This window comes from Oryctolagus cuniculus, chromosome 11, assembly GCF_964237555.1.
Source record: "Oryctolagus cuniculus chromosome 11, mOryCun1.1, whole genome shotgun sequence".
Taxonomy (NCBI): domain Eukaryota; kingdom Metazoa; phylum Chordata; class Mammalia; order Lagomorpha; family Leporidae; genus Oryctolagus; species Oryctolagus cuniculus.
In genome coordinates, this window is record NC_091442.1 from 120,791,681 (window position 1) to 120,816,464 (window position 24,784).

The window sequence follows — 24,784 nt, forward strand, 5'->3', positions numbered from 1 at the left end:
CCCGCAGGGACCGCCTCAGCCGCGTCCGGGGACCCAGGGCACGGCGGCGCCCTGTCTCGCTCTGGCCGGCGGGCGAAGCGCAGATGGACGTCCCTGAGGAGGAAGGTAGGGCCCGGGTGTGCCGCGCGCCGTTCCGGGCGGCAGCTTGTCCGCTTCTGCCCTCAGTGCCCTGCACCCTGGCCCCGCGCACCTGTGTCCTGGAGGGTGCTTGCACGCACGCACGCACGCCCCGAGGGTTTCTTTTTGGCTGTCACTGGTGTGTTTCTATGTCTTGTGTAGGATCCTGGGGACTGCGTGTGTGAGTGGGCAGGCGGGCGGGCGGGCGAGCCTGGCTGTAACTGTGTTTCCCTGCCGTGCCCTTGTCTGGTTTGCTTATCAAGAGGACGGTGCAACCACAGAAAGTGAGTCTCCTCAGTGTCTGGGGGATGGATGCCAGGACACACGCCGCCTCCCCCAGCCGCGGGCACACAATCCACAGATGCTCCGAGCCCCGTGTGATAGGACGTGGCACTTGCCTATCATGCGTGTACATCCTCGTGAGCACTGTAAGTCACGTGACAAGCATAGTTATCACCCTGTATGGTCTAGGGACTAGTAACAAGGATGAGTCTGCACATGTTCAGTGCAAGCACGATTTATTTTCTTGGAGGTGTGTCCACCTGCAGGTTAGGCTCTCACCGCCCTGCCTAGTGCCATCCTGAGGGCAGCTACCACGGACCTGGACTCTGCCTGGCACCTGGTGCAGAAGGAACAGACAGCCCAGTGCCACTCACAGTCAGTCTCGGAACCCTGAGTACTGTTGTGCCCAGATCGTTAGATCCCCGCAGAGACCCCAGAGAGTGGATCACACCAACTGCAAAAAGCAAGGTTTATTTAGGAGTACAAGCCGCGACAGTGACCCCATCCAACCAACCGGCACAGCGGAGGAAGTAGTGAGGCCCCAGTTTTTGTTCGGGAGAGTTTTCAAAGGAAAAAAGGGCTACATCAGCAGGAAAAAAAAGAGTTACATCAGTGGGGTTTACAGCATGGAATCTTTGGGTACAGGGAGTTCCAGCGGTGGGCTTACAGCACAGGAGCTTTGAATACAGGGAGTTACTTTGTTTAGCAATCTACTGTGCTGTCCTTGGTCCGCTGAGCTAGCTGTCCCTGGTGAGCTTTGATATCTCCAGAATGCCTGAATGCCTGCTTTACAAGGATTCGGATCTGCTATGGGAAACGGAGGCTGTGTTTTTTTTTTTTGTTTTTTTTTTTTTTTTTTATTGTTGTTTTAAAATGGAGTCCCTTTGGCTCTTCAAGTACAAGATTGATGCTTTTGCTCCTGGTCCGTGATTCATTTTTCTACACCAGACAGTTGGAAGTTTCCGGAAGTGAGGAAAGCATTGACTTCCCCAATTCAGGTGTATGAGAAGTGAAATGTCTCTCACCTCTACCCTTCTGACTGCTCCTGCAAGAGCCAGCGATGTCATCAGCCTCTTGGGTGTCCTCGCAGAGTAACTGTGCTTGAGCAAGCCAGGCTGTCCACGATGTCGGCTGCCTCCCCATGTCCTGGTTAGATCGCCTCACCCTCAAGTTCCAAAGCCATTTCTGATTTTTTTCTTGTTCCTTTAGGATTTCATTTTTCTCTCTAAAATTGAGTCTACATTGTAATTTCTTCCGATAAGTTAATGAGGTATCAAACATTATTTCTTCTTCCATGAGTTATGAAGTTTATATCAATATGGTTTTTAGGTTATTCTTTGTTCTCTCTCTATTTGATGTGGCCTGTAAAGTTTTCTTCATCTGCATCTTGCACATTTCTTGTTAGGTGCCCTGTGTTGTCTCTTCACAAGAATAGACTCACCACTATCTGCTTCAATAAAGCACTTGTCTCTGATGAGGCTGCCTCTGTTTTGCCTTACCTGTTTTGAAAACCCAAACCCTGAGTCATTTCTAACCTTACAGTAATGTAATGTAGAGCTCCATGTAAGATATTACTAAATGTACATGATGACAGTGTATGCTTTTAGGTGAAATTTTGTAGTAGCTTGGAGAGGTATAGGGCCTGGTAATATTTTTCTCTTTGTCAGCCCTAAAATAACAGTGCACTTTCCACCCCAGGCATTATTCTTTGGGGTGATTTTGGAAAAAATTATTTTCCAAAGACTTACTTGAGAGTCAGAGTTACAGGCAGAGAGACAGAGACAGAGATTTTCCATCTGCTGGTTCACTCCCCAAATGACCACAAATGCCCGAGCTGAGCAAATCTGAAGTCAAGAGCCAGGAGCTTCTTCTGGGCTCCCAATGTGGATGCAAGGACAAAAGTACCTGGGCTATCATCCACCGCTTTCAGAGGTCATCTGCAGAGAGCGGGATTGGAAGAGGAGTAGCCGGGACATGAACCAGTGCCAATATGAGATTCCCGTGACACAGGGGGAGGCTTAGCCTACTATATACCACAGTGCCCAACTCAGCTGATCTAAATATTGAATTCGATCTCATTGTCTGCTTCAAGGTAAACAACGGAGTTTTCTTCCCTGGCCTTGGGGCATAAACACATTCAGTTAAGTCTTTCATTTAAATTCCACTGGTATTAATATTGATCATTTTTTTCAAAAAATAGTGCAAATGAAGACGATGAAGTGTTTTTTGGGCCTGTCGGGCATAAAGAAAGATGTATTGCTGCCAGCCTAGAACTCAACAAGGCAAGTCCAGGCCCACCTCCTCTGCCAGCATCTGGAGGCCCCTTTGCATGGAGCCCCCCTGGCCGGGGAGAAGTTCGTGGAGGTCTACAAGGAAGCGCGCTTGCTGGCCTTGCAGATAGAGAGCAGCAGCAGGAGCAGGGCAGTCCTCGCGGCCAAGCCCCAGGACGCCGGGAGCCTGGGTGTGGAAAGATTCCTACAGGAGTCACAATTAAAAGTGAGCCTCTTTGAGAAAGAACAGGAAAAGGAGAAGAGTCCCAAGTCACTTAAAAGGGAGACTTACTACCTGTCCGACAGCCCCTTAGTGGGGTCGCTGCTCTTGGACGTCCAGCCCTCCATGTTCGAGGCCCCGCGTCTGACCCTGCCCAGCTCTGCTGCCCAGGTCGGCCCCATCCAGTCACAGGGGCCATTGCACTCATCTCGTCCTTGGTCAGGGCAGCCTGGTGCTGCCCACCCTCCCAACCAGGCAGTGGCACAGAAAAGGGTCCCCAGCAAACTGCAGCTGCCTCGAGCATCATCGTCTGTCAGAGGAAAGAGCCTCCACTCGGCCACCGAGAAGGTAGACAAAACCGTACACCTGAACATGGCCCAGGAGCAAGACACTGCTCGCCCCTCGGGCCTATCCAGGGAGGCTGTGTGGGCAGAGCCCTGGCGGGGAAGACCTGGGAAGTGGCGGATGCAGTGACAGCGGGGGAGCTGGGCAGGCGTGTGCCGATGAAGGATGGCTTCTGTCCATTCTGGTTGGAATCCTTCTTTTTGTCTGTGGCAATGCTGGACAGTCCACCCGCTGGGGATTTTGTTTTCTGTAATGAGCAACCTCTTCCGCACCTTGTCTCTGGGAGAGCCGCTGGTCTTCCTCCCTGGCGGTGACTGCCTTACCTTGCTTCCCTCCTAGCATCCAGCTGGGCAGTGGCAGTTGACTGTTTGCCTATGGTGGCCTTCAGCCAACTGGAAGACTGGGGTGATGCTAAGAGAAGATGGATGTCAGCCTCTAGCGTGCTTGCAGGAGGCAGCGTAGGCAGGGTGGGCAGCGCAGATGATCAAAGTTGTTCTGTTTTTATAGTCCAGTTCCTGGGTGACAGCCAAATGGGAATGACCTTCTGTGTGCTTGTTAGGTTTAGGAGGATGTAAAATGCCCAGCAAGGGACTGGAAATTCCTTTGGCCCACTGTAGGCCCCTCTCCCAGCCAAATGACTCCTTATGTCTGAGGCTGGAATGCCAGAGTCAGGCTTTGTGCATGTAGCACAGCTAGACTTGATTTCAAAATAATTTAGGGGAGGTATTGCTAAGTTATCTGCCCCCAGACCAGCTCCCCCTCTGTCACTCCTCAAAGTTCTGTGTGTGTGTTGCAGAGGGGAACACGGAACAGGCTCTGTGTGTTTAGAGCACAGAGACATTGGAAAAAGTGTGTGTAGGGCATGGGTACATAGAGCAGTGTGTGTGTCTTTTGGGCAAATGGCAAGTGGGCTGGGTTTTTTTTGTGTAGGCCATGGGGACGCGGGGCAGGGTGTGTCTTTATAGTGCATGGGGACACAGGGCAGGGTGTGTTTGTGGAGGACATGGGGCATGTGTGTCTTCAGGGGACGGGGATGAGGGGCAGGGGGTGTGTTCAGGGCACAGGGCCATGAGGCAGGATGTGTGTATGAGCTCCCAAACCCTTCCTACAAGGTGCATTGCCATACACACAGAATGAACGCACAGTGGGGTAGAGGACTTTGCACATACACAAGAGCCCACTGCAGGGTCTCTGGACACCTTACAAGCACAGAATGGAACTTCCTGCTTGTTCTGATGCGTATCTCCCATGGTCCCCCTAAGACCCCAAGGCAACGAGCTGCTGCACGCAACATCCCAAGGGTGGAGACGCTCAAGGTCACAAGTCCGTATTTGATGGGCGATGCTAAGTGACCTGGAACTTACCCCTGCTTGTCCTGGCCCTGGTGTGTACCGACATGGCTGCCTCAGCAGTCTGGGGAGCAGGCATCCTTCGTTTCATAGCTCTCCTCTAAGAGACTTTAGACAAAACACAGGCTGTCAGAGGGGGCCTGCCTGGGCTGGAACAAACCCAGTGTGAGCAGCAATGCTGGCCTTCCTGGGCCTGTGCAGCAGGGTGGTGCCACCTTGCTACAGGAGCATGACTTGCCATGTGGCAACTGCCATCAGTCTGCACCCAGCAGGGGCTCCACTGTGAGCCAAGAGAATGGCTGCCTCTGCCCCTGACCCCTGACCCTCTCCTGATGCACCGGCCAGGGTTCATGCTGGGACCCCAAGCCCTCCCCAACAACCTAAGAAAGGATCCTCAAGCTGCATATCAAATGAGACTGACAGGTTCCACATGATGGCCACAGCCCGATGGCACCTGGTCCCCTGCCACTGTGTCCCACCTGAAAACCCAGCTTGTCTACAGTTGAACATTGGATGAAGGATAAGCTGGAGGCCAAGATGCTCTGGGCAGAATGGTGGGAGCTGGTCCTCAGGACTCATTCCCAGCAGCATGAAGACAGCCAGACACGGGCTTTCCACCTGCAGCGTCACCAAATGAGGCCGTGGCACCGTGTTCCCTGTGCCCTGCAGCTGGGCTGCCCCAGCCTGTGCCACTGTGCTTGAGGGCCCCGAATGGAGCAAGTGCCAAATTCTGGTCTGCATGGGATAAATAGAGGCTGGGATTCTGGAAGAGTCAGATGGCACTGAAACCATTTTGGTGCCTCCTAGGTCATGCCTGAATATTCCAGAGCCTGGGTAGCGATGGGCCTAGAGCACCAACCTCCAGCCAGGAGTCCGACTCACAGGGGCCACCAACCAGTTCTGCACAGGGCCATCCAGGGGAGTAGCCCACACAGCATGTATTCACACAACAGACTGGGTGTTGGGAGGCTTCTGGCCCCTGTAGCTATAGGGAGATGGAGCTGTCAAGGCACACAGCTGGCACTCAAACACACCTAGGGCATGGTGTTCTGCCTCACCCGCCATCTGCAAGGGCCAGAGACACAGCCCGTCACCTTCAGAAAGGCCACCACCCACACCTTGAAGCGCACCCAGCCTGCTGACTTCTCACTGACACAGAGCCAGGCCCCTCCTGCAGACAAGAAAACTCAGGTCGGAGCAAGCAAGAAAGGTTTCTTGGTCACACGTTATAGTTAAGTACATGTGACATACTCAACAGAAGATTAGGTGGTAGGCCATTAAACACACCTTGATACTTCAGTATCTTTCATTCATTAGGAAAATTTCAATATTTTTTCTCTTCTATTGAAATTCCAATGGCAAACCTGTTGCCCCATTTGGCATGGCTCCACATTCTTGAGTGCTCTGTATGGGCTTATTGTTTTTACACTCTTTTCTCTTTGTGCTTTACTTGTAATTCCTAATGCGCTATCTTCAAGTTCATTTCTCCCCCACCACCACCCGCTTGTCAAATCAACCGGTGTGTCTTTTCAAGGCATTCTGTTTCTCTGTATTTTTTATTACTAGCATTTCCACTGACAGGTTTCCTTCTCTGCTGAAATTCCCATCGGCTTATGCATGCTGTATGTTTTCATCTAGGGGTTGTCATTTATCAATCACGCTTGTATCAAACTGCCTGTCAGATAGTTCCAGTGTGGGTCACAGGGTTTCTGGTGTTCTGATCTTCTTGATGGAGCTTTTTCTTTTTGTGTGGCTCCGTATGAGCTGAAAGCTGCGCATCCTTCAAAACACAGTGGAAGCTCAGAAGGGCGTGCCTGTCTGGGCTTGCTGGCTGAGGGCACAGGATCAATCCAAGTGCAAAGGAGGGTCAGCCTCAGGGCACGGCTGGCTTCCATCTGCACTAGCACTACCTGTGTGACCAGAGGGTGCTGCTCAGTCTCTGCTCCCACCTCAGCTTGAGGACTGGGTTGCAGCTGCTAGCGACTCGTTGTCTGCTTGTGCGTCCCTTGTTGTCCCAGTCCAGTGACAGTATCAAGCTTCCTCGAGAATCCTACCCTAGCCCCAGTTACAGGAGACCCCCGGTGCTATTATCTCTGCCCAGGTCCTGCCTCTCATCTGGGTTCTTTCTCTGTCCCCAGCTACAGTGATTCCTCCTATGCCCAGAGGGTGCCAGGATTCCCTGACCACCTGCTCAGTCGCTTGTGGTATTTTCCCCTGGGGAGAAGGATGCAGCAGACATAGTGGAAGGGCAGCCACCTCCTGCTCTAGGCCGCATCCTCCCCGTAGGCCCCCACGTATATGTGGTACCAGCATTTCATTATGACTTTTGCCTGAACACTTCCTGCTCACACACCCCCGCCCTCTGCACCTCTCACCATGGTGTTTACAAGGTGTCTGTCTCCCTAGATTTCTGCCTAAGTGGTCACTCCGTGCCTCAGCCATCAGATGGGTTCAAGCAAGGCTATGGTTTCGCAGACTACCCCATTCCTTCCCTGCCCTGCCCTCTTTGTTCCTCTCAAAAGCCTTTACCATGCACAACTTCACTGGGTGGGCCCTGAACCTCCCTTTGGGAAGTGGAGGGTGCTGGAAGGCGTCTTGTGCCCACCCTGGAAGTCAGGCTATGGATGACTGTCGCTCCCCCTCTTCGTGGAGGAACGACACTGGACCCTGCGCTGTTCTTTCATCTGCTCGGCCCTCCCCGGGTTTGCTGCTGGTTCTTCCCGGGTTGGCTACTATCCCTTCCACCTCCGTGGAAGGGCAGTTCCCCCTGCCCACATTCCCCACTTCCGCAGGGGAGCGGCACACCGCCGGCCGGCTTTCTCGGGGGCTGCACAGGTGTTCCCCTTAGATGTTCCCCTTAGATGTTCCTGGTGCATGCTGTCTCTCTCCTCCTTTATAGTCCTCCTCCGCCAATCCCAACTCGGCTGCCCACACACCGAGTACGCTGCTCTCCAATCAGGAGCAAGTCCTACAGTTTATTGGTTGAACTGGAGGCAGCTGTGCGGAAGCTGTTTACTTCTCTCCCAGCGCCATATTGTGGGAGAGCAGATGCATAGAATAAGTCTTAATTCTAGTAACTCAGTCCATTCCGGGCTGCTCCCCACAGATCCCCCTTTCTTTTTATTTTTTGGCGTTGATACGCGCCTGTCTTCGGTGTCCCGTGGCACACACTCTGCTCTGCTTGCTAGAGTTGCCACAGGTTCTTACAAGTCCTATCAATCAGGCAAACCGAATCCGGGTCCTCTCTTCGCCATGTTGTGAGGAGGTTTTTAGGCGCTGATGCGTGCCTGTGTTCGGTGACCTGCGGCTCACACTCTGGTCGAGCCGCTTGCTGGTGCTTACCGCCTTAATCAGGCAGACCGAATCCAAGCCTCCTAATTGTTGTATTGTGGGGAGGCCTTACTGATGTTAATTCGTGCCTGTCTTCGGTGACCTGCGGCGCATAAGCTGCTAGCCGCCCGCAGGTGCTCATCGCCTCACTTAATCAGGCAGACTGAATCCAAGCTCTCACATTGCAGTGTTGTGGGGAGGCCTTATTGATGTTAATTCGTGCCTGTCTTCGGTGACCTGCGGCGCATAAGCTGCTAGCCGCCGCAGGTGCTCATCGCCTCACTAATCGGGCAGACCGAATCCAAGCTTTCTCATTGCCATGTTGAGGGGAGGCCTTATTTTTCTCTATTTCTCTATCTCCGGGCATTCCTATTTCTCCCATTTTACTTCTATCTTCCAGCATTCCTATTTCTCTCATTTTACTTCTAAACTTCTGTTTCTCTTATCCCTGCGGCTTCCTGGCGCCTCGCCCTGCCGGCAGGCTCCGCCCCGAGGCTGCTTCTCAGCGCCTCGCCGGCTCTGAGCCGCTTCAGCCCGCGCCTCTCTCATCTGCGCGGCTCGGCTTTGCGCGCAAACTCCGCGGTCTCGCACTTAGCCCAGCGTTCCCTATCTACTTGTGCCCCGCACGCTCTCTCTGCGCACGGCAGCCTCCGCGAGTCACACAGCGTCAGCTCACGTCTCCACCACTAACATTCAATCCAAGTTCCCTGGCTAGCCTGGCGAATTCAACCCAGCTCACGTCTCCGCCCCACGATCTGGCTTCCCGTCCTTTGCTCCCCGGGCTAATCAGACAGATCCCAATCTGGCTTACGTTTCTGCTTCTGGTTTCAACTTTTCGCCCCCTATTCCCGGGCTAACTTGAGAATCCCAAAGTGGCTTACGTTTCCGCCTCGGCCTGCCCCCCGCGGCTACAATTTCCCTAACATTTTTCTCTACCCGGTATGTTTCCCCAAGCTTTCTTCCAACAATACTCCTCCCTCATTTCTCCTGGCTTCTCCCCACAGTCCGTATCTGAGTCTGTTTGTTCTAGCTTTCACTTTCGCTTTCGACCTTAGAGATTTCTCCCAGCTTCCTCCCGTAGTCCGTATCTGAGTCTATGCCTAGGCTTTCAATAGCTTCCTCCGGCACCTCTTTCGTCCGGCTTTTCCCTAGGCTGTCTGCTAGTCTCTCTCTCCGGTATTTTCCCAGTTCTTCCCGTTTCTTCCCTCTTAAGTTTCCTATCCGTCCTAGGTTTCCTATCCGAGTCACGGCACCATTATGTCACTCCCCCTCTTCATGGAGGAACGACACTAAACCCTGCCTAGGCTTCATATCCGAGTCACGGCACCATTATGTCGCTCCCCGTCTTCGTGGAGGAACGACACTGGACCCTGCGCTGTTCTTTCATCTGCTCGGCCCTCCCCGGGTTTGCTGCTGGTTCTTCCCGGGTTGGCTACTATCCCTTCCACCTCCGTGGAAGGGCAGTTCCCCCTGCCCACATTCCCCACTTCCGCAGGGGAGCGGCACACCGCCGGCCGGCTTTCTCGGGGGCTGCACAGGTGTTCCCCTTAGATGTTCCCCTTAGATGTTCCTGGTGCATGCCGTCTCTCTCCTCCTTTATAGTTCTCCTCCGCCAATCCCAACTCGGCTGCCCACACACCGAGTACGCTGCTCTCCAATCAGGAGCAAGTCCTACAGTTTATTGGTTGAACTGGAGGCAGCTGTGCGGAAGCTGTTTACTTCTCTCCCAGCGCCATATTGTGGGAGAGCAGATGCATAGAATAAGTCTTAATTCTAGTAACTCAGTCCATTCCGGGCTGCTCCCCACAGATGACTTCTTCTTTTTTTTTTTTTTTTTTTTTAATTCTGTACCTACAGAATCTTTTGTTTTTGTTTTTTTGTTTTTTTTTTTTTTTTGACAGGCAGAGTTAGTGAGAGAGACAGAGAGAAAGGTCTTCCTTTTTCTGTTGGTTCACCCCCCAGGTGGCCGCTACAGCCGGCATGTTGCAGCCAGCGCACTGTGCCGATCCAAAGCCAGGAGCCAGATGCTTCCTCCTGGTCTCCCATCGGGTGCAGGGCCCAAGGATCTGGGCCATCCTCCACTGCCTTCCCGGGCCACAGCAGAGAGCTGGACTGGAAGAGGAGCAACCGGGACCGAATCTGGCGCCCCAACCAGGACTAGAACTTGGGGTGCCGGTGCCACAGGCTGAGGATTAGCCTAGTGAGCCACGGCGCCGGCCTGGGCAACTACTAAAAACACTGAAATCCCATTCTGGGTGTGCATGGACACCACCTTCACTGAGGCCTCTGGGGAAGTTACTCGGCCTGCAGGTGCAGTCCCAGGATGGGGCAGGGGGCAGCCATACCCCAGGCACGTGCTGTCCCCTCCCGGCACCCCGTCTTCGCAGGCCCCACAGTCCATTGCACCAGGCCTTTCCAGTGGCGTCACCAGGCTCCTGATCCCCAGAGGCCATGAGGACCACAGATCCCCATAAGGCAACAGGCCCCCAGGAAAACTCTTGCCCCTGCCACTGCTCCCACTCACCTCCCCTTTACCACACAGCTCTGTTCCCCAAGGGGCTTGTGGGCCCCCACCCCTCAATTCCCAGACCCGGGACTTCATGAGCCAGACTCCAACCAGACTTCACCATTGACGTACTCACGAGTTGCCTCCTTTCAGTTATCATGGTCCCACTCAGGATGTAACCTTGTGCTGGGACAGCCTGGGTGCTTGGGTTATAGCTAGTGGCTGTTCCGTCTGTGCCCGTCTGGGGACAGGTGCAGGCGGACCTGGCCTACTATTCTGGCCTGTCCTAGGCTCTACCTTCCTTCCGTTTTCCACTAAGCTCTATGGAGCAAGGTTGCTCAGGGGTCCTGACCCACATGTCAGTAGAGCTGGCCCTGGTGCTGAAGTGCACCTGCTCCCTGTCTCCTCCATTAGCACAAGGTGGGTTAAAACAAGACCTGTCCTAGCAAGCGCCTGACTCCTGGCTTTGGATCGGCGCAGCGTTGGCCGTGGCATCCATTTGGGGGGTGAACCAATGGAAGGAAGACCATTCTCTCTGCCTCTCTCTATCTGTAACTCTACCTGTCAAATAAAAAAAAAAAAGGCAAGCCCTATCCTCTCCTGGGACCTTAATGAAGCTGCATCCCCTCAGGACCTGTCACCCACCGTCCACCTACAAAGCCTCAACTCAGCCTGGGAATGCCTCAATCCACCCGCAGTGGACTGCCCTCCAGCCACCTTTCACCTGAGCCTAGGCCCTGGTTATACGCACACCAGCCTCCATCTATACCCCAGTGCTGAGAGCTGCAGAGCAACCCACATTCTTGCACCTGTAGGGCTGGGCTTCAGATGCTGAGGCCAGTGGTCCCAGCTTTGCCAGTTTGCCTACTCTGACCAGCTGGAGACCCTCAGCCCAGCAGCAATGGGTTTTCACCTGTGCCTTGTGCTCCCATCCAAATGGGCTAAGGCTTGTTTTCCGCTGCAGAGAAGTCTGCCTTGCAACTGCAGGGGCCATTAATAAATTCAGTAGAGACAATTATCTGACCACTGCAGATCCACATTGAAAAGAATAGACGGCAGGTTAAATCTGAAATAACAGAATTGCTAATAGTAGCAGGGGGTGGGAGTGGGGAGTTACTGTAGGAGAGTAAGCTCATGGTACCCATTTTGCTGCCCATAACACTGGGGTCTAAAGACATTAGTTTTTAGTGGTAACTGAAATTCCTGAAGCAGACATTAAAAATGCACGATATCAAGAGTTTGAGGTGGGAAACTCTTTGATAAGTCTCCACAATATCAGGAGTTTGAGGTGGGAAAATGCCAGTTCTCTGTCCACTGAGGCTTTGGAGGAGAGATAGCTCTGCTTTCTCAGGTTAGAAGACATGGTTTCCCATGTGCATAGGAAAAATCTTGTTAACTTGGCCATATTTCCATTTCACCAAGAAGTTGAAAGTCCAGACTCACTCAGGTAGACTCTCAGCTGGTACCCCGGTTTTCTCTGGACAGTCATCAGAGCTTGTCCTGGTCCCCTTCCTGGCTTCTCCCATTCCCTGGGCCTCAGCAGTTCCCTGGAGCCTCTCTGGCTGCAACTGCCCACGTGGGTGCGTGTTGATGACCTGAGCCTCCCTTCCTCTTCAGGAACTCTCAAGTGCTACACAGCTCCCCATCAACATGGTAGCTGGCCTCCTAGGTGGGAACTCTTCTCCCCAACACTTCGTGCTTCCTTCCTGGGAAGGGAAGCCAACTGTTGTAACCTTGAGCAAATTTATGCCCTTGTAGAGGGTCAGAGAATATAGGTGATGCTGAAGTAGGGGAGAGTGCCAGGGCACACCCAGCCACTGAACACAGGAGTCTGCCTCCCTGTCAGTAGCAGCCCAAAGGCAGGCCTGTTTAGCTGTGCCTGCACTTGACTTTTGACCCATTTGTTCTGTGTAATCCTTTGGCCCCAAGTTTACTCTTTTTCTCCATCTGTGCAGAAGTCTTGTTACAGAAAGGTGCTGTATAATGGAGAACCCATGGGCCATCAGGGACCAGGTCACTCCGTGACCTCCCCACAGAGCCGTGAGGACATCCTAATGGGACCTGACAGCTGCTAACTGCAGTGAAGATGAGAGGCTGCCTGGGTTCTATGAAAGGAAGAATGGGAAGTGTTCTGTGCTATGCAACCAGGCCTGCCATGGCCAATCCAGTGCCACACAGGATGACTGGTACCCCTGGGGCAAAGAGCAGCTATCCATTGTTTGGGGACTTGATTGTCTCCTTTCTGTACCAGCTCTGCATACAGGAGGCATGTGTGCACTGTACCTCATGCAGAATCACTGCAAGTCTCACAGAAGAAATCTCATCTTTAATTCCAATAAACTTTGAAATAACATCAACATAAAGGAACATGCATCTGAGTGAAAATAAAACAGCAGCTAACCCTTTTATCTCTTAAATGATCAACCACATTTTCCAAACAACCTAATGCACAAAACCCACTATATATACAACATTTAGTACATCTCAATATGAACCCATAAAAATTTTTGTTTAACAAGAACCATAGCTCTGGGTTTACTTTAACTTGCAGTAGCCTAGAACACTCTCCCATGAGTGTTCTTCCTCTCTCCCCTGATGTTAACCACATCCTGCTTCATGTTCCATTAAGCAAAGGCCAGGTGTGGGGATTCCTCTAGTTATACGAGGGATGCAGATTTAAGGAGGTAGGTCAAGAGCATGAGCAGGCAAATAAATATTCCTTAAACTACTGGAACGAACAAGCTCAGGATTTGGAGAGAAAGTCTTTGTTGGTGCCTCTTGCAACTTCCATCATTCAAACCACGAGATATACCCTCTTCTTCCCATTGATGTTTCTGGTCTTCAGCCCCAGGTACTGCCGGCTCTTCTTCTCAGGCTGTCCATATAGCATGTCAGTGAAGAACTCAGGCTCATCTTTGGCCGTTGATTTGGGGGTCATTAAGCCACACATAGTCCTCAGCCTGTGACACAGGTAGGTCATAGCTTCCACTTCGTCTGATGGTTCCTCATATACTGGCTGCTTCATTTCCTCATAAGCAGACAGGATCACTGCCTGGAATAACTTGATCAAGATGCAGATGATCACCAGCATGAAAGATGAGAGGAACAGGACCCCAAGAACCCTGTTATGGGAAAACTCAGTGTTTTGAAAAGCTGAGATGCAGTAGGAGAATATCGTCTGAGTGGCGTGAATCAAGTGGCTGTAATTCCATTCGTGCTGACCAAATACGAGGTAACCAAGAACCATGTATACAAAGAAATAAATGGACACCAAAAGTGCTACAAGGCAGATGCCGGGAAGTGCGATCTGGATGGCCTTCTGAGCCAGGCGTACATCATAGAAGGCTCTGGAATATCTGAGGGTCTTCAAAATTGTCAGAAATAACAGGAAAGCCAAAGTTATCCTCATAGTGTGATCTACTTGAGAAACCGCATGAAAGGGAATGAAGTCTTTGGGGTTTGACAAGTAGAACTGAGTCACAGCTGTGGCCAAGAAATGCTTCCTGAGAAACAGCACAATCAACACAGTAAATATGCATTTTAAAGCCAAGTTGAGTAGATTGTACACACTTTGCACGTAGGAGGCTCTTTCTTGTATAATGACGTAGAATTCGCCAATAATGTAGGCTATGAAAAAAATGAGAATGGCCACATACAAGTAAATTTCTGTTGAAGTTTTCCGGTCAAAATCAGCAAGTGAGAACGAGTGCATAGATATGCTCGTGTTGACGACTCCTAACTGAGAGACCTCAAACAGGACAGAAATGCTACAGAACAGGTTCACGTCGGGATTAAAAGTCGTTAGTTCCAAAACCACAGCCCATGTCTTCTCATCAAGCCAACTGCTTCCTTGGAGTTCTCTGAGCCTCACTGTGGAATTAAACAGCTGCTCTGATGGAAAAAAATAGAACACATAGCCCCCTCCTCCATAGGTATGTAACAGCCCATAGGAATAGTACACCCATCGCTTTCCCTGCGGCTTGTAAGTAAACCCGGTGGTGTTCTTGCCTGTCTGCCGCTTGGTCACTTCATTCCAAAAGCTAGAATAGTTTTTTGTGTCTTCTGGGTCAACGCCATATTGGGGACGACAACGGATTTCTTTTATGTTGCTGTTCTGCACGAAGTTTGCGGTAGGCAGGCACATCTTCTCACCGGATTTTGCTCTCACTTGCCTCATGAGTGGAAGGCCTAGGATTTTGGATGAGCTGTCAAGGAGAAATGTTGGATTCTGGTCATTGTGGAACAAAGGCACCAGCACGCTCTCGAGCCACCTGTAGATGTCCTCCAGCTTCGTCACAGAAGCCAGGTCCACAGAGAAGCGATCACGAATAAACTGGTTGTAGTAGAAGCTGTCGGTGTGACGCAGCAGGACAATGAGCAGCAACAGAAGGACTAGGAAGATAAAGTGGATGAGGATGTAACTCAGAAACAGGAAGGCCCTCCTCTTGATCCTCTTCTTCCTTTGGAATATTCTGATTTCATCTTCTGTCAGGGGTTGGTACATCCTGGACCCTTGGATTTTAACGATGTGCTCGTGCAGCTTCTTCCTCTCATCTGGATTCATTCTTGTGCTGGGGAGCAGCAACTGAATGTAACGATACTTGGTGGACCACGGGATGTTTTTACAATACTTCGGCCACATTGTTCGGAGGCCTGACACCAGTATAATTTTACATGGCTGTTCCACAAAAACTGACATAAGGAATGAACAAAAAGAGGCAAAGAGCCATTCTATCGACTTGTTGTAGCTATAATTCAGTCCGTAAAAGATGATAAAGAAGGCAGATATGCTGGAAGTGGCAAACACCAAGAACCATGCTATGTACAGGCACCACGGAGGCAGTACGATCTGCGGCTTTTTTTCAAGTTGTTCTTCTTCTTCGGAAGAAGTTGCTCCGGTATAAACATCTTCATTTTCTGCTACATTTTTGTTACTGAAGTTTTTATTGGCTGGATGGACCTTAGTGTCCTTGGTTTCTTCTGTCACATGCCTGGATACAGATTTCAAGGTTTTCTTTGCAGAAGCCTTGGGCCGTGCAGGCTTCCTCTTGGATGTGGGCTCTGCCTGGGTTTTGGTCTTCTTGTGGGATGCAAGCTTGACAGGCTTCTTGGAGCCTTCCTCAGCAGTCTCATGAGCATGCCACTTGTTCAAACGATCATCCCAGTAAGCACTCTCTTCTGACATAACAGGATGCATGCGAGGAGCTACCTTATCTAGATCCACCTGATGTTTCCTCTGAGAATTGATGAACAGAATTGTTATTAATAATACCAAAGGGACTGTAATTAGGGTACTTATAATCCCTATGGACATTGATCTGAAGTAACGCAACTCATTTGACACTGTTTCTTCCTCTTTTGTTAGATTAAAGAACATAATATTGCAGAAGAGAGCACTTAGCAGCAATGCTAAACAACAGGACAATCTTTGGAGCCTGTTGAATGATTTAGAAACAACACTAGCAAAAATAGAGAACCACAAGTGGTTTCTCCCTAGCCTATAAGAAACATCTATCAGAAAGAAGTCCCTTTTTCTCAGAGGCTGGTCTGGTGGGGTAACCTGAAACGTCCTGTCCGTAGTGGTGTCAACAGAAAGCCAGATCCTGCACATGAAAAGCCAGATGTGTCTGCTGAATAGATTTTCCACCTTGATTCGACTTAAATACCAGCTAGGCGATGTGCCTTCATTGTTGTGCCAGACACGAATGGAATGGATGTCCCCCAGGTCACTTTTAGTTGTTAGGAGGAAAGTGTTGATGCTTCCCCGGTACAGAGTGGTAAAACTAGGGTGGCTTAAACAATGTGTACTACTGGCACCCTCTGTTCCAATAAGCTGAATAAAGACATTGGACCTGGTCCCAGATCCCCATCGACTTCCTGTGAAAACAGTGACCAGGTAGCATATTTTGTCATAAGGATCATTATCAGGTAGAATTATTATATACTCTCGAAGATATTCATCCATTTCATCCCTGTGCAGGGCCCAGAAAGCTAGGATGATGTATATGAGCAAAATGAAAAGCACAGTGATGAGAGTAATAAAATTAAGGCTAAGGTTCTTTAACCACAGATCCACAGGATTAGGGAACACAGTGACATTGGACGTCAAGTAGTGGGTATGCAAGTCAGTCTTGGCTAGCTCATTTATCCTCAGGTGCCGCTTGGTCCTCCCCATTTTCTTGCAGACACAGTGCACTCTCTGCCAGGTGGTCCCCTCACCGAGGCTACAGTAATCTTCTCTCCAGTCACTCTGGATCTGGTACATACCCAGGCAGTGGGCACTGAAAAGAAAAATTTTCACAAGCTTGTTATTGGGCTTCTGGACGAAACGAGGTGCCTCCAGCATCATGATTATGGCACATGTGGGCGACTGGCTATGCTGAGCTATGACTTGCAGCAGGGACGCTGGGAGGCAGATCACACGGGCCTCCTTAACTGCACAGTCAGGGTCAAACTGGTCACTCTGGTTGGCAATTGGAGGGATGTCATAAGGCACGAGGAAGGTTGTGACCAGACCAGTGGGGGTGACCCGACTGCCTGCGTACACCAGCACCTTGAACAACACAGTCACTTCTGTCACAATGTGGACCAGCACCTCCGTAACTTCTCTGTGGTCCACTTCAAAGCTAAACCCCCCTGTTGTCTTCTTCGAGGACTCGCTGACCTCCTCGGGTCCCACTGTGAGATTAAAAGCTGCAAAAGTCAAGTTTTTCCTGTTGAGGTACACGTCCACCACACTGGGCGTGATCTCTATCGCATCCCCATTTTCAGCAGCTCCATACATTCTGAAACCAACCACCTGGGTTGAAATTTTTTCTGGATGATGTAACCAAGGAAAGGGGTCGTCTGCAAACTCACAAAACATTGTAGAAACTACAGCCTTTGCGGGCAGACCAGGAACTGTGCTCCCATTGAGTGTTGCCTGAAAACAGTTTGGGCAGTCTTTCTTGTTTCTGAAGACCTGGGTCACATTCTGCTTCTCAGCTTTCTCCAAAAACATGTTAATGCTGGCACTCTTCATTGCTGTTTTATTCCCTGGCAACATACAAGCCAGTATGGTGTCTGCCAGTGATTCTGCTAGGTGGAAAGGATCTTCCACCACTTCGTGAGGAGCAATCTGTTTCAGGATATTAGACAAACTTGTTAATATTCCAGTGCCTATGATTTCTATTTGTTCACAGCGAAAGTGTTTATCTTTCCGTCGATACTCTTGTAGGCCTTGATTTGCTTGCCACATCCTCACTGTGGCACTTTTCTGGGCAGTTCGAGTGAATTCAGAGGCTTTCTGGGTTAATTTGGTAACAGTCACGACTACCTGGTTGATTTCCTCCAAAGTGCTCACCGGAAGAACAGAAGACTGATTGAAAAGGTGATCTCTGAGCCCGACTTTGTCACCCTGGAGAGTTGATTCAGTTTTCATGCTATTCAAAACAGAACCCATTACATGCATTAAGTAACCTGAGGATAAAAATTTCTGGTCTCGAAGCAGAACAGATAGCGATGAATTTGGTCCCATGGTAGAATTGAGTAACTGATCCAACACCATCTTGGATGAGTTTTTACTAGTGGGAGGCTCTACAGTGGCGCCCAAAGTCACCTGAGAAAAAGCTCCTAGAGAGTCATAAACCTGAACAAATATCCTCAGTTTGTAACCATCAGCTGACACACCAACAGGGAGAAAGGAAGGGGGTGTGGTAAAGTCTCTCCCAAAGTGCAAGATGGGCCCCAAGGTGTTCTCTTTTACTGAACTGATTTCTGCAATGCCTTCCAAATCAGAAACTATCATTTTATATGTAAGGGGGGTGTGCTTATCTGTGAAATTGCTACACCGGACAACAAATTTAGTAACAAATGCAATTCCTTTAGCTGGTTTCACTGTGCATTCTCCTGTTTGAGGACCATGGTTAAGAATAATGGGATGCTTGAATTCCAGGGTCTTCCCACCCCAACTGGTTACTTGCACAGAAACCCAGTAATTTGCTTCCAAACAATGACTGAAGGCAAAAGCTTTTGCAGACAAATAAGCACCATTTCTCCCTGTTACAGTTTGCCCCATCCAATCAAGTGGCATCTCAGCTCCTGACTCAGACACAATTGACCAGTTATAGAAGTCACTGCTTACACAGTCCGTGCAATTTAGGTACAAAGAAAACCGATCTGATACAATTAAATTGCTGCCACAATTCTCAATACATGAAATGTGTGCCAAAGGAGATGGTCCTTGGAGCACATTTACCGTTTTATCAGAAAATGCTCTTCGGCCACCCTTCTGTATCACCATTCTGAAGAAATATTCACGGCCCCCTTGAAGCGTTCCTGGGGAAAGTGTTAGCACAGGGTTAGAAGCTTGTGGCCACCTCAGATCAGCCTGGTCTGGGTGACACACGTCCTTGCTTGCCACTTGTATCTGATCTCCATCGTAGTTCTTTTTATTTGTGGTACAGTACCAGGTAAAACGGAGCCCCTGCAATTTGTTGCTTTCTTCCGGGTCAGAGGACATGCTTCCATCCAGAACCACCTCATCTGTATAATTAGCTTTGATGTTGGCGTCTCCACCAATAACTGCGACCAGGGGGCTTCGCACTATCCAGACATAGATGGAGTCCGAGTCGTAGAGCCGAGGAACTGTGGGATCCCGTGTTAGGATGGTCACTGAGAAATTAAACAAGTACACCCCCCAAGATAGGGACGCAGGGGTGATGTGGATGATGGTGGGGATGTTTGCTTTCGGGAAATGACGCACATCCAAAGGCTGATTCCAGTCGGGCACATCGCCCACCGCGGGCACCGAGAACACCAGCCATCTTTGGGTGAAGATTTGGAAGACTGGACAGTGCATGTTGATGGTGGCATTGAGGGTGTCCCCTTCATTCCTGGTCAAGCGCACAGCAGTAACGCCTGCGTCCCTGTTGATCCTCACCTGATAGATTACGCAAAATTCCATCTGACAGGAAGACTGCACTATGACTTGGCTGGACGAATTCACGGCTTGCAAGACAACAGGCACCGGCCCATCTGTGGGATACCGCGTTTGCGCCACAAAGCCGGTGTGGGCGCGCGGGAGCGCAGGCAGGACCGAGCGAGGCTTTAAGCGCTGGGCCCGGGCGGCGTGGCGGGCCGGGCGGGCGTCCCCAGGCCCCAGCAGCCCCAGCTGGAAGGTCCAGGCCAGGGGCCCCAGCGGGCGCCTCAGGGGCAGCGGCAGCAGCAGGAACCAGGCCAGGGCCAGGCGGCCCCCGGGTGCTGCCAGGTGCAGGGCGACGGGCGGCGGCGCCGCGAGTCCCGGCAGGCAGCGACGGGTGCGGCGCCGGACCCGCACGCTGAGGCGGTACCAGCCAGGCGCGGCCGCGCGCCGCGGGGCACCGGAGAAGCAGAGGCCGCGGCTGCGGCTCAGGAGGGCGCCGCCCCCCGGGGCCGGGAGGCGTGGCAGGCTGAGGCGGGCGTGGCGTCCGCGGAGGGCGCCTCCGTGGAAGTGGCCGCATGGCGGGGCCGGCCACCCGGGGCCGGCGGTGCTGGACTGGCGCGGAGCCGGAGCTGGAGCCGGTGGCAGGCCGCCCAGGCCCAGGCCCAGGCCCAGGCTGAGGAGGAGGACCGCTGGCCCAGCCCGCATGGCGCCGCCCTTGGGAGCCGACGGTCGCGGGGTGGCCCAACGGCCGTGGGCTCGCGCGGTCGGGGGCCCAGGGGTCCCAGTTGCGGAGGGCGTCCTGGGAACAAGGAGCCTGCGCAGGCGCCTGGGTCGCCGGAGGTCCCGCGGCAGCGGGGGTCTCTGCCAAAGGGACCGGGCCTTGGTGGGTCCAGCGGGTGGGAGACCCCACCTCTCTGTTCCCACCGAGTGTGGACCCATGAGTAGAGGCCCCCTGCGCGGGTTCCCGCTCCCAGCGTCGCACCGAGCGTGAACCCGGGGTTCCCAGGAAGTGGGAGGCAGATGAAGATGGAGGCAGTTTTTAGGGAACAGCAGAGGGAGAGCAGCGGGGTGGGGTGGGGGTGCTTCTTCAGACGCAGGAAGCTGTGGAGAGGACGTGACTGGGGTTTGTACCCCTGGAAAGCCTGGAGGAGGTCCTTTAAGAACAGCGTTTGCTGTGTGAGGAGCTCGTTCCGGCTTCCTGTGTCCCTTTCCCGCCGTTTGGCCCTGACTCACAGGCAGAAAGAAGCGCCCTCTCGGGGCCCACACGCCTGAGGGCGGCACAGGTGCTCCAGCCACCTGGCACCAGGCCTGCTGGGCTCCTGAGGAATCAGCCAAAGTCTTCACGTCTCTTTCGTGACCACACTTGCTTTCTAGCTCAGGCAGGGTTCCCAGCTAGATTAAGCCTCATTACTGAAGGGCCCTCTTTGTTCTGTCTTTGACAGACTCGTTTCACCGGGGCAAACCAGTTAGGAAACTGGAAATCAGAGGGGCTGTGAGGCCAGACTCGGGTTTACTGGGCTCGGCCTCTTCTGGTCTCTAAGGGTGAAGGCTCACATCATTCATGTTGGTTCTAGCTTTGCTGGGAAGAAGGGGTTTCAGGAAGTTCACGGACAATGCACATTTGAATTCTTCAGAAATGTTTAACACTTTTTAAGTTTAAAGCAATGCAAAGAAATTGTTTGTTTGTTTGTTTTTGACAGGCAGAGTTAGACTGTGAGAGAGAGAGACAGAGAGAAAGGTCTTCCTTCTGTTGGTTCACCCCCCCAGATGGCTGCTATGGCTGGCACACTGCACCGATCCAAAGCCAGGAGTCATTTGCTTCTCCTGGTCTCCCATGTGGGTGCAAGGCCCAAGCACTTGGGCCTTCCTCCACTGCCTTCCTGGGCCACAGCAGAGAGCTGGCCTGGAAGAGGAGCAACCGGGACAGAATCTGGCGCCCCAACCGGGATCAGAACCCAGGCTGCCGGCGCCGCAGGTGGAGGATTAAAGTGAGCCCTACACTGGCCCAAAGAAATGTTTTAAAAAGCTGTATGCCTGTCAAACAATAAAAATAAAAACTGTATTTATGTTGCTCGCACTGTGGCGCAGCAGGTTAATGCCCTGGCCCAAAGTGCCAGCATCCCATATGGGCTCCGGTTCTAGTCCCAGGTGCTTCTCTTCCAATCCAGCTCTCTGCTAGGGCCTGGGAAAGCAGTACAAGAGGGCCCAAGGACTTGGGCCCCTGCACCCACATAGGAGACCCAAAGGAAGCTCCTGGCTTCAGATCGGCATAGCTCCAACCGTTGTGGCCATCTGGGGAGTGAACCAGCGGATGGAAGACCTTTCTCTCTGTCTCTAACTCTGTAACTCTGTCTTTCAAATAAAATAAAATAAATCTTAAAAAAAACTGCATTTATTAGACACAGCCCCTATCCACTGGTTCACTCCCCAAATGCCCTCACTGGCTGGGATTGGAGACTCAATCCAGGTGTCCCACTTGGGTGGCAGGAACCCAACCACGTGAGCCATCACTCTTGCCCCCCAGCATCTGCACTGGACTCTGGAGTCAAGAGCCCAAGGCAGGACTCAAACCAGGCTCTTACCAGAGTGCGGGGGTCTTAACCACTAGGCCAAACAGCTGCCCCCCCAAGACCTTTTTGAAGTGTGCTTGAATGTTATAAATTGGAGGGTTCAGTTAGGGGAGGTAGCTGGTAGTGTTGCTCAGACTCCGTCTTTTCTGGGTTTTGTCTGTTATTTGCTGACAGGCTGGTTTCTTGCTGTGATTGTGAAGGTGTCTCCTTTGTTCTTTAGTCCTGTCCCTTTTTGCCGCATCTTTGGGGCTCTGTTATGTGTAACATATTTGTGGTTATGTCTTCCTGGTGAATTTCCCTTAATTATTTCTATCTTGATAATAATCTTGGTTTCAAAATCTTTTCTACCAGATAGTAAAAGAGCCACACTTGCTCTCTTATGCATTCTGGTTACGTTGGAGATATATTCATACACACACACACACACACACACACACATATATATATATATAGTCATTCTTTTACTTCCAACATGCCTTTACATTTAAAGTGGTCTTTTGTGGACAACATTATTTTATTTTTTTATTTTACAGAGTTAGTGAAAGAGCAAGATAGAGAAAAAGGTCTTCCTTCCATTGATTGGTTCACCCCCAAAATGGCCACTATGGCCGGAGCTACCGATCCGAAGCCAGGAGCCAGGTGCTTCCTCCTGGTCTCCCATGCTGGTACAGGGGCCCAAGCTCTTGGGTCATCCTCCACTGCCTTCCCGGTTCATCTAAGAATGCTGGACTGGAAGAGGAACAACCGGGACTAGAACTTGGTGCCCATATGGTATGCCGGTGCCGCAGGCAGACGATTAACCAAGTGAGCCATGGCGCCGGCCCTGACAACATTATTATTATTTTTTTTTTGACAGGCAGAGTGGACAGTGAGAGAGACAGAGAGAAAGGTCTTCCTTTTGCCGTTGGTTCACCCTCCAATGGCCGCCGCGGCTGGTGCGCTGCAGCCGGTGCACCATGGTGATCTGATGGCAGGAGCCAGGTACTTATCCTGGTCTCCCATGGGGTGCAGGGCCCAAGTACTTGGGCCATCCTCCACTGCACTCCCTGGCCACAGCAGAGAGCTGGCGTGGAAGAGGGGCAACCGGGACAGAATCCGGCGCCCCGACCGGGACTAGAACCCGGTGTGCCGGCGCCGTGAGGCAGAGGATTAGCCTAGTGAGCCACGGCGCCAGCCGACAACATTATTTTAATAGAGTTTTAGTTTTTCTCCCTGTCAACCTTTTGAGTATTTATAGCACCACCATTTAAAGTAATGATTGGGGGCTGGCACTGTGGTGCACTAGGTTAATCCTCCACCTGCAGCGCTGGCATCCCATATGGGTGCCAGTTCTAGTCCCGGTTGCTCCTCTTCCAGTCCAGAGTGTGGACGTTTAACCACTAGGCCAAACAGGTGCCCCTCCAAGACCTTTATGAATTGTGCTTGTATGTTATAAATTGAGTTTTCAGTAGGTGAGGTAGCTGGTAGTGTTGCTCAGACTCCGTCTTTTCTGGGTTTTTGTCCTTTATTTGATGACAGGCTAGTATCTCTTCCTATGACCATGAAAATACCTTTTTTCTTTTTTTAGCTTTGTTTTATCTATTTATTTATTTTATTTTGACAGATAGAGACAGAGAGAAAGCTCTTCCTTCCTTTGGTTCACGGAAGCACTTGGGCCATCCTCCACTGCCTTCCCAGGCCACTGCAGAGAGCTGGACCGGAAGAGGTGCAAATGAGGCTAGAACCCAGCGCCCGTATGGGATGCCAGCACCGCAGGCGGAGGATTAACCAAGTGAGCCACGGCGTCGGCCCCTGTTTTATCTATTTAAAAGACAGAGTTACCAAGAGCGGTAGAGCTAGAGAGCGAGAGGTCTTCCATCTGCTAGTTCACTCAATAAATGACTGCTATGGCCAGAGCGGAGCCAATCTGAAGCTAGGAGCCAAAAGCTTCTTCCAGGTCTTCCATGCGGGTCCAGGGACCCAAGGACTTGGCCTTGTTCTACTGCTTTCCTAGGCCATAGCAGAGAGCTGGATCGGAATTGGAGCTTCCAGGATTCAAACTGGTGCCCATATGGGATGCCGACGTTGCAGGCTGGGGCTTTAATCTGTTGTGCCAGAGCACTCGCCCCTCCTTTGTGCTTTGGTGCTGTCCATTTTTGCTGCATCTCTGGGGCTCTCTTAAGTAACACATTTGTGGTTATGTCTTCCTAGTGAATTCCCCTTAATTATTTCTATATTTGATAATAATCTTAGTTGCAAAATCTGTTTTACCAGATAGAGAAAGAGCTACTCTTGCTCTCTTATGCTTACTGGTTGCATTGAAGATACATATATAAATGTCTTTTAATTCTTTTACTTTCAAATATTTGTGCTTTTACATTTTTTAAAACTTTTATTTAATAAATATAAATTTTGAAAGTACAACTTTTGGATTATAGCGGTTCCCCCCCCATAACCACCCTCCCACCCGCAAACCATCCCATCTCCTACTACCTCTCCCATTCCATTCTTCATTAAGATTCATTTTTAATTATCTTTATATACAGAAGATCAGCTTAGTATATACTCAGTAAAGATTTCAACAGTTTGCACCCACACAGACACATAAAGTATAAAGTACTATTTGAATACTAGTTTTACCATTAATTTGCATATTACACTTTAAGGACAGAGATCCTACATGGGGAGTAAGTGCACAGTGACTCCTGTTGTTGATTTAACAATTGACACTCTTATTTATGGCATCAGTAATCACTCAAGGCTCTTGTCATGAGCTGCCAAGGCTATGGAAGCCTCTTGAGTTCACAAACTCCAACGTTATTTAGAGAAGGCCATAATCAAAGTGGAAGTTCTCTCCTTCCTGCAAGAAAGGTACATCTTTCTTTGATGGCCTGTTCTTCCACTGGGATCCCAC

The 24,784-nt window shown here is 51.0% G+C and overlaps 2 protein-coding genes across 2 annotated transcripts in view; one reads left to right on the forward strand and one right to left on the reverse strand.

The window, feature by feature from the left end:
• The window catches only part of LOC138843211 (tetratricopeptide repeat protein 38-like), a 72,993-nt gene that overhangs the window by 435 nt on the left and 47,774 nt on the right, over positions 1 to 24,784 (forward strand). The window contains exons 2-3 of the mRNA XM_070053052.1: positions 8 to 105; positions 23,495 to 23,662. The gene's annotated coding sequence lies outside the window, so the exon portion shown is untranslated. The remainder of the gene's footprint in view (positions 1 to 7; positions 106 to 23,494; positions 23,663 to 24,784) is intronic.
• Positions 12,381 to 20,089, reverse strand: LOC100357197 (polycystin family receptor for egg jelly). The gene has a single exon (XM_051828137.2). The coding sequence runs from the start codon at positions 20,024 to 20,026 to the stop codon at positions 13,214 to 13,216; it is 6,813 nt and encodes a 2,270-aa protein (XP_051684097.2). The 5' UTR covers positions 20,027 to 20,089; the 3' UTR covers positions 12,381 to 13,213.

Excerpts from the sequence above, each read along its gene's own strand:
- LOC100357197 (XM_051828137.2), bottom strand. The coding sequence starts at position 20,026 with ATGCGGGCTGGGCCAGCGGTCCTCCTCCTCAGCCTGGGCCTGGGCCTG.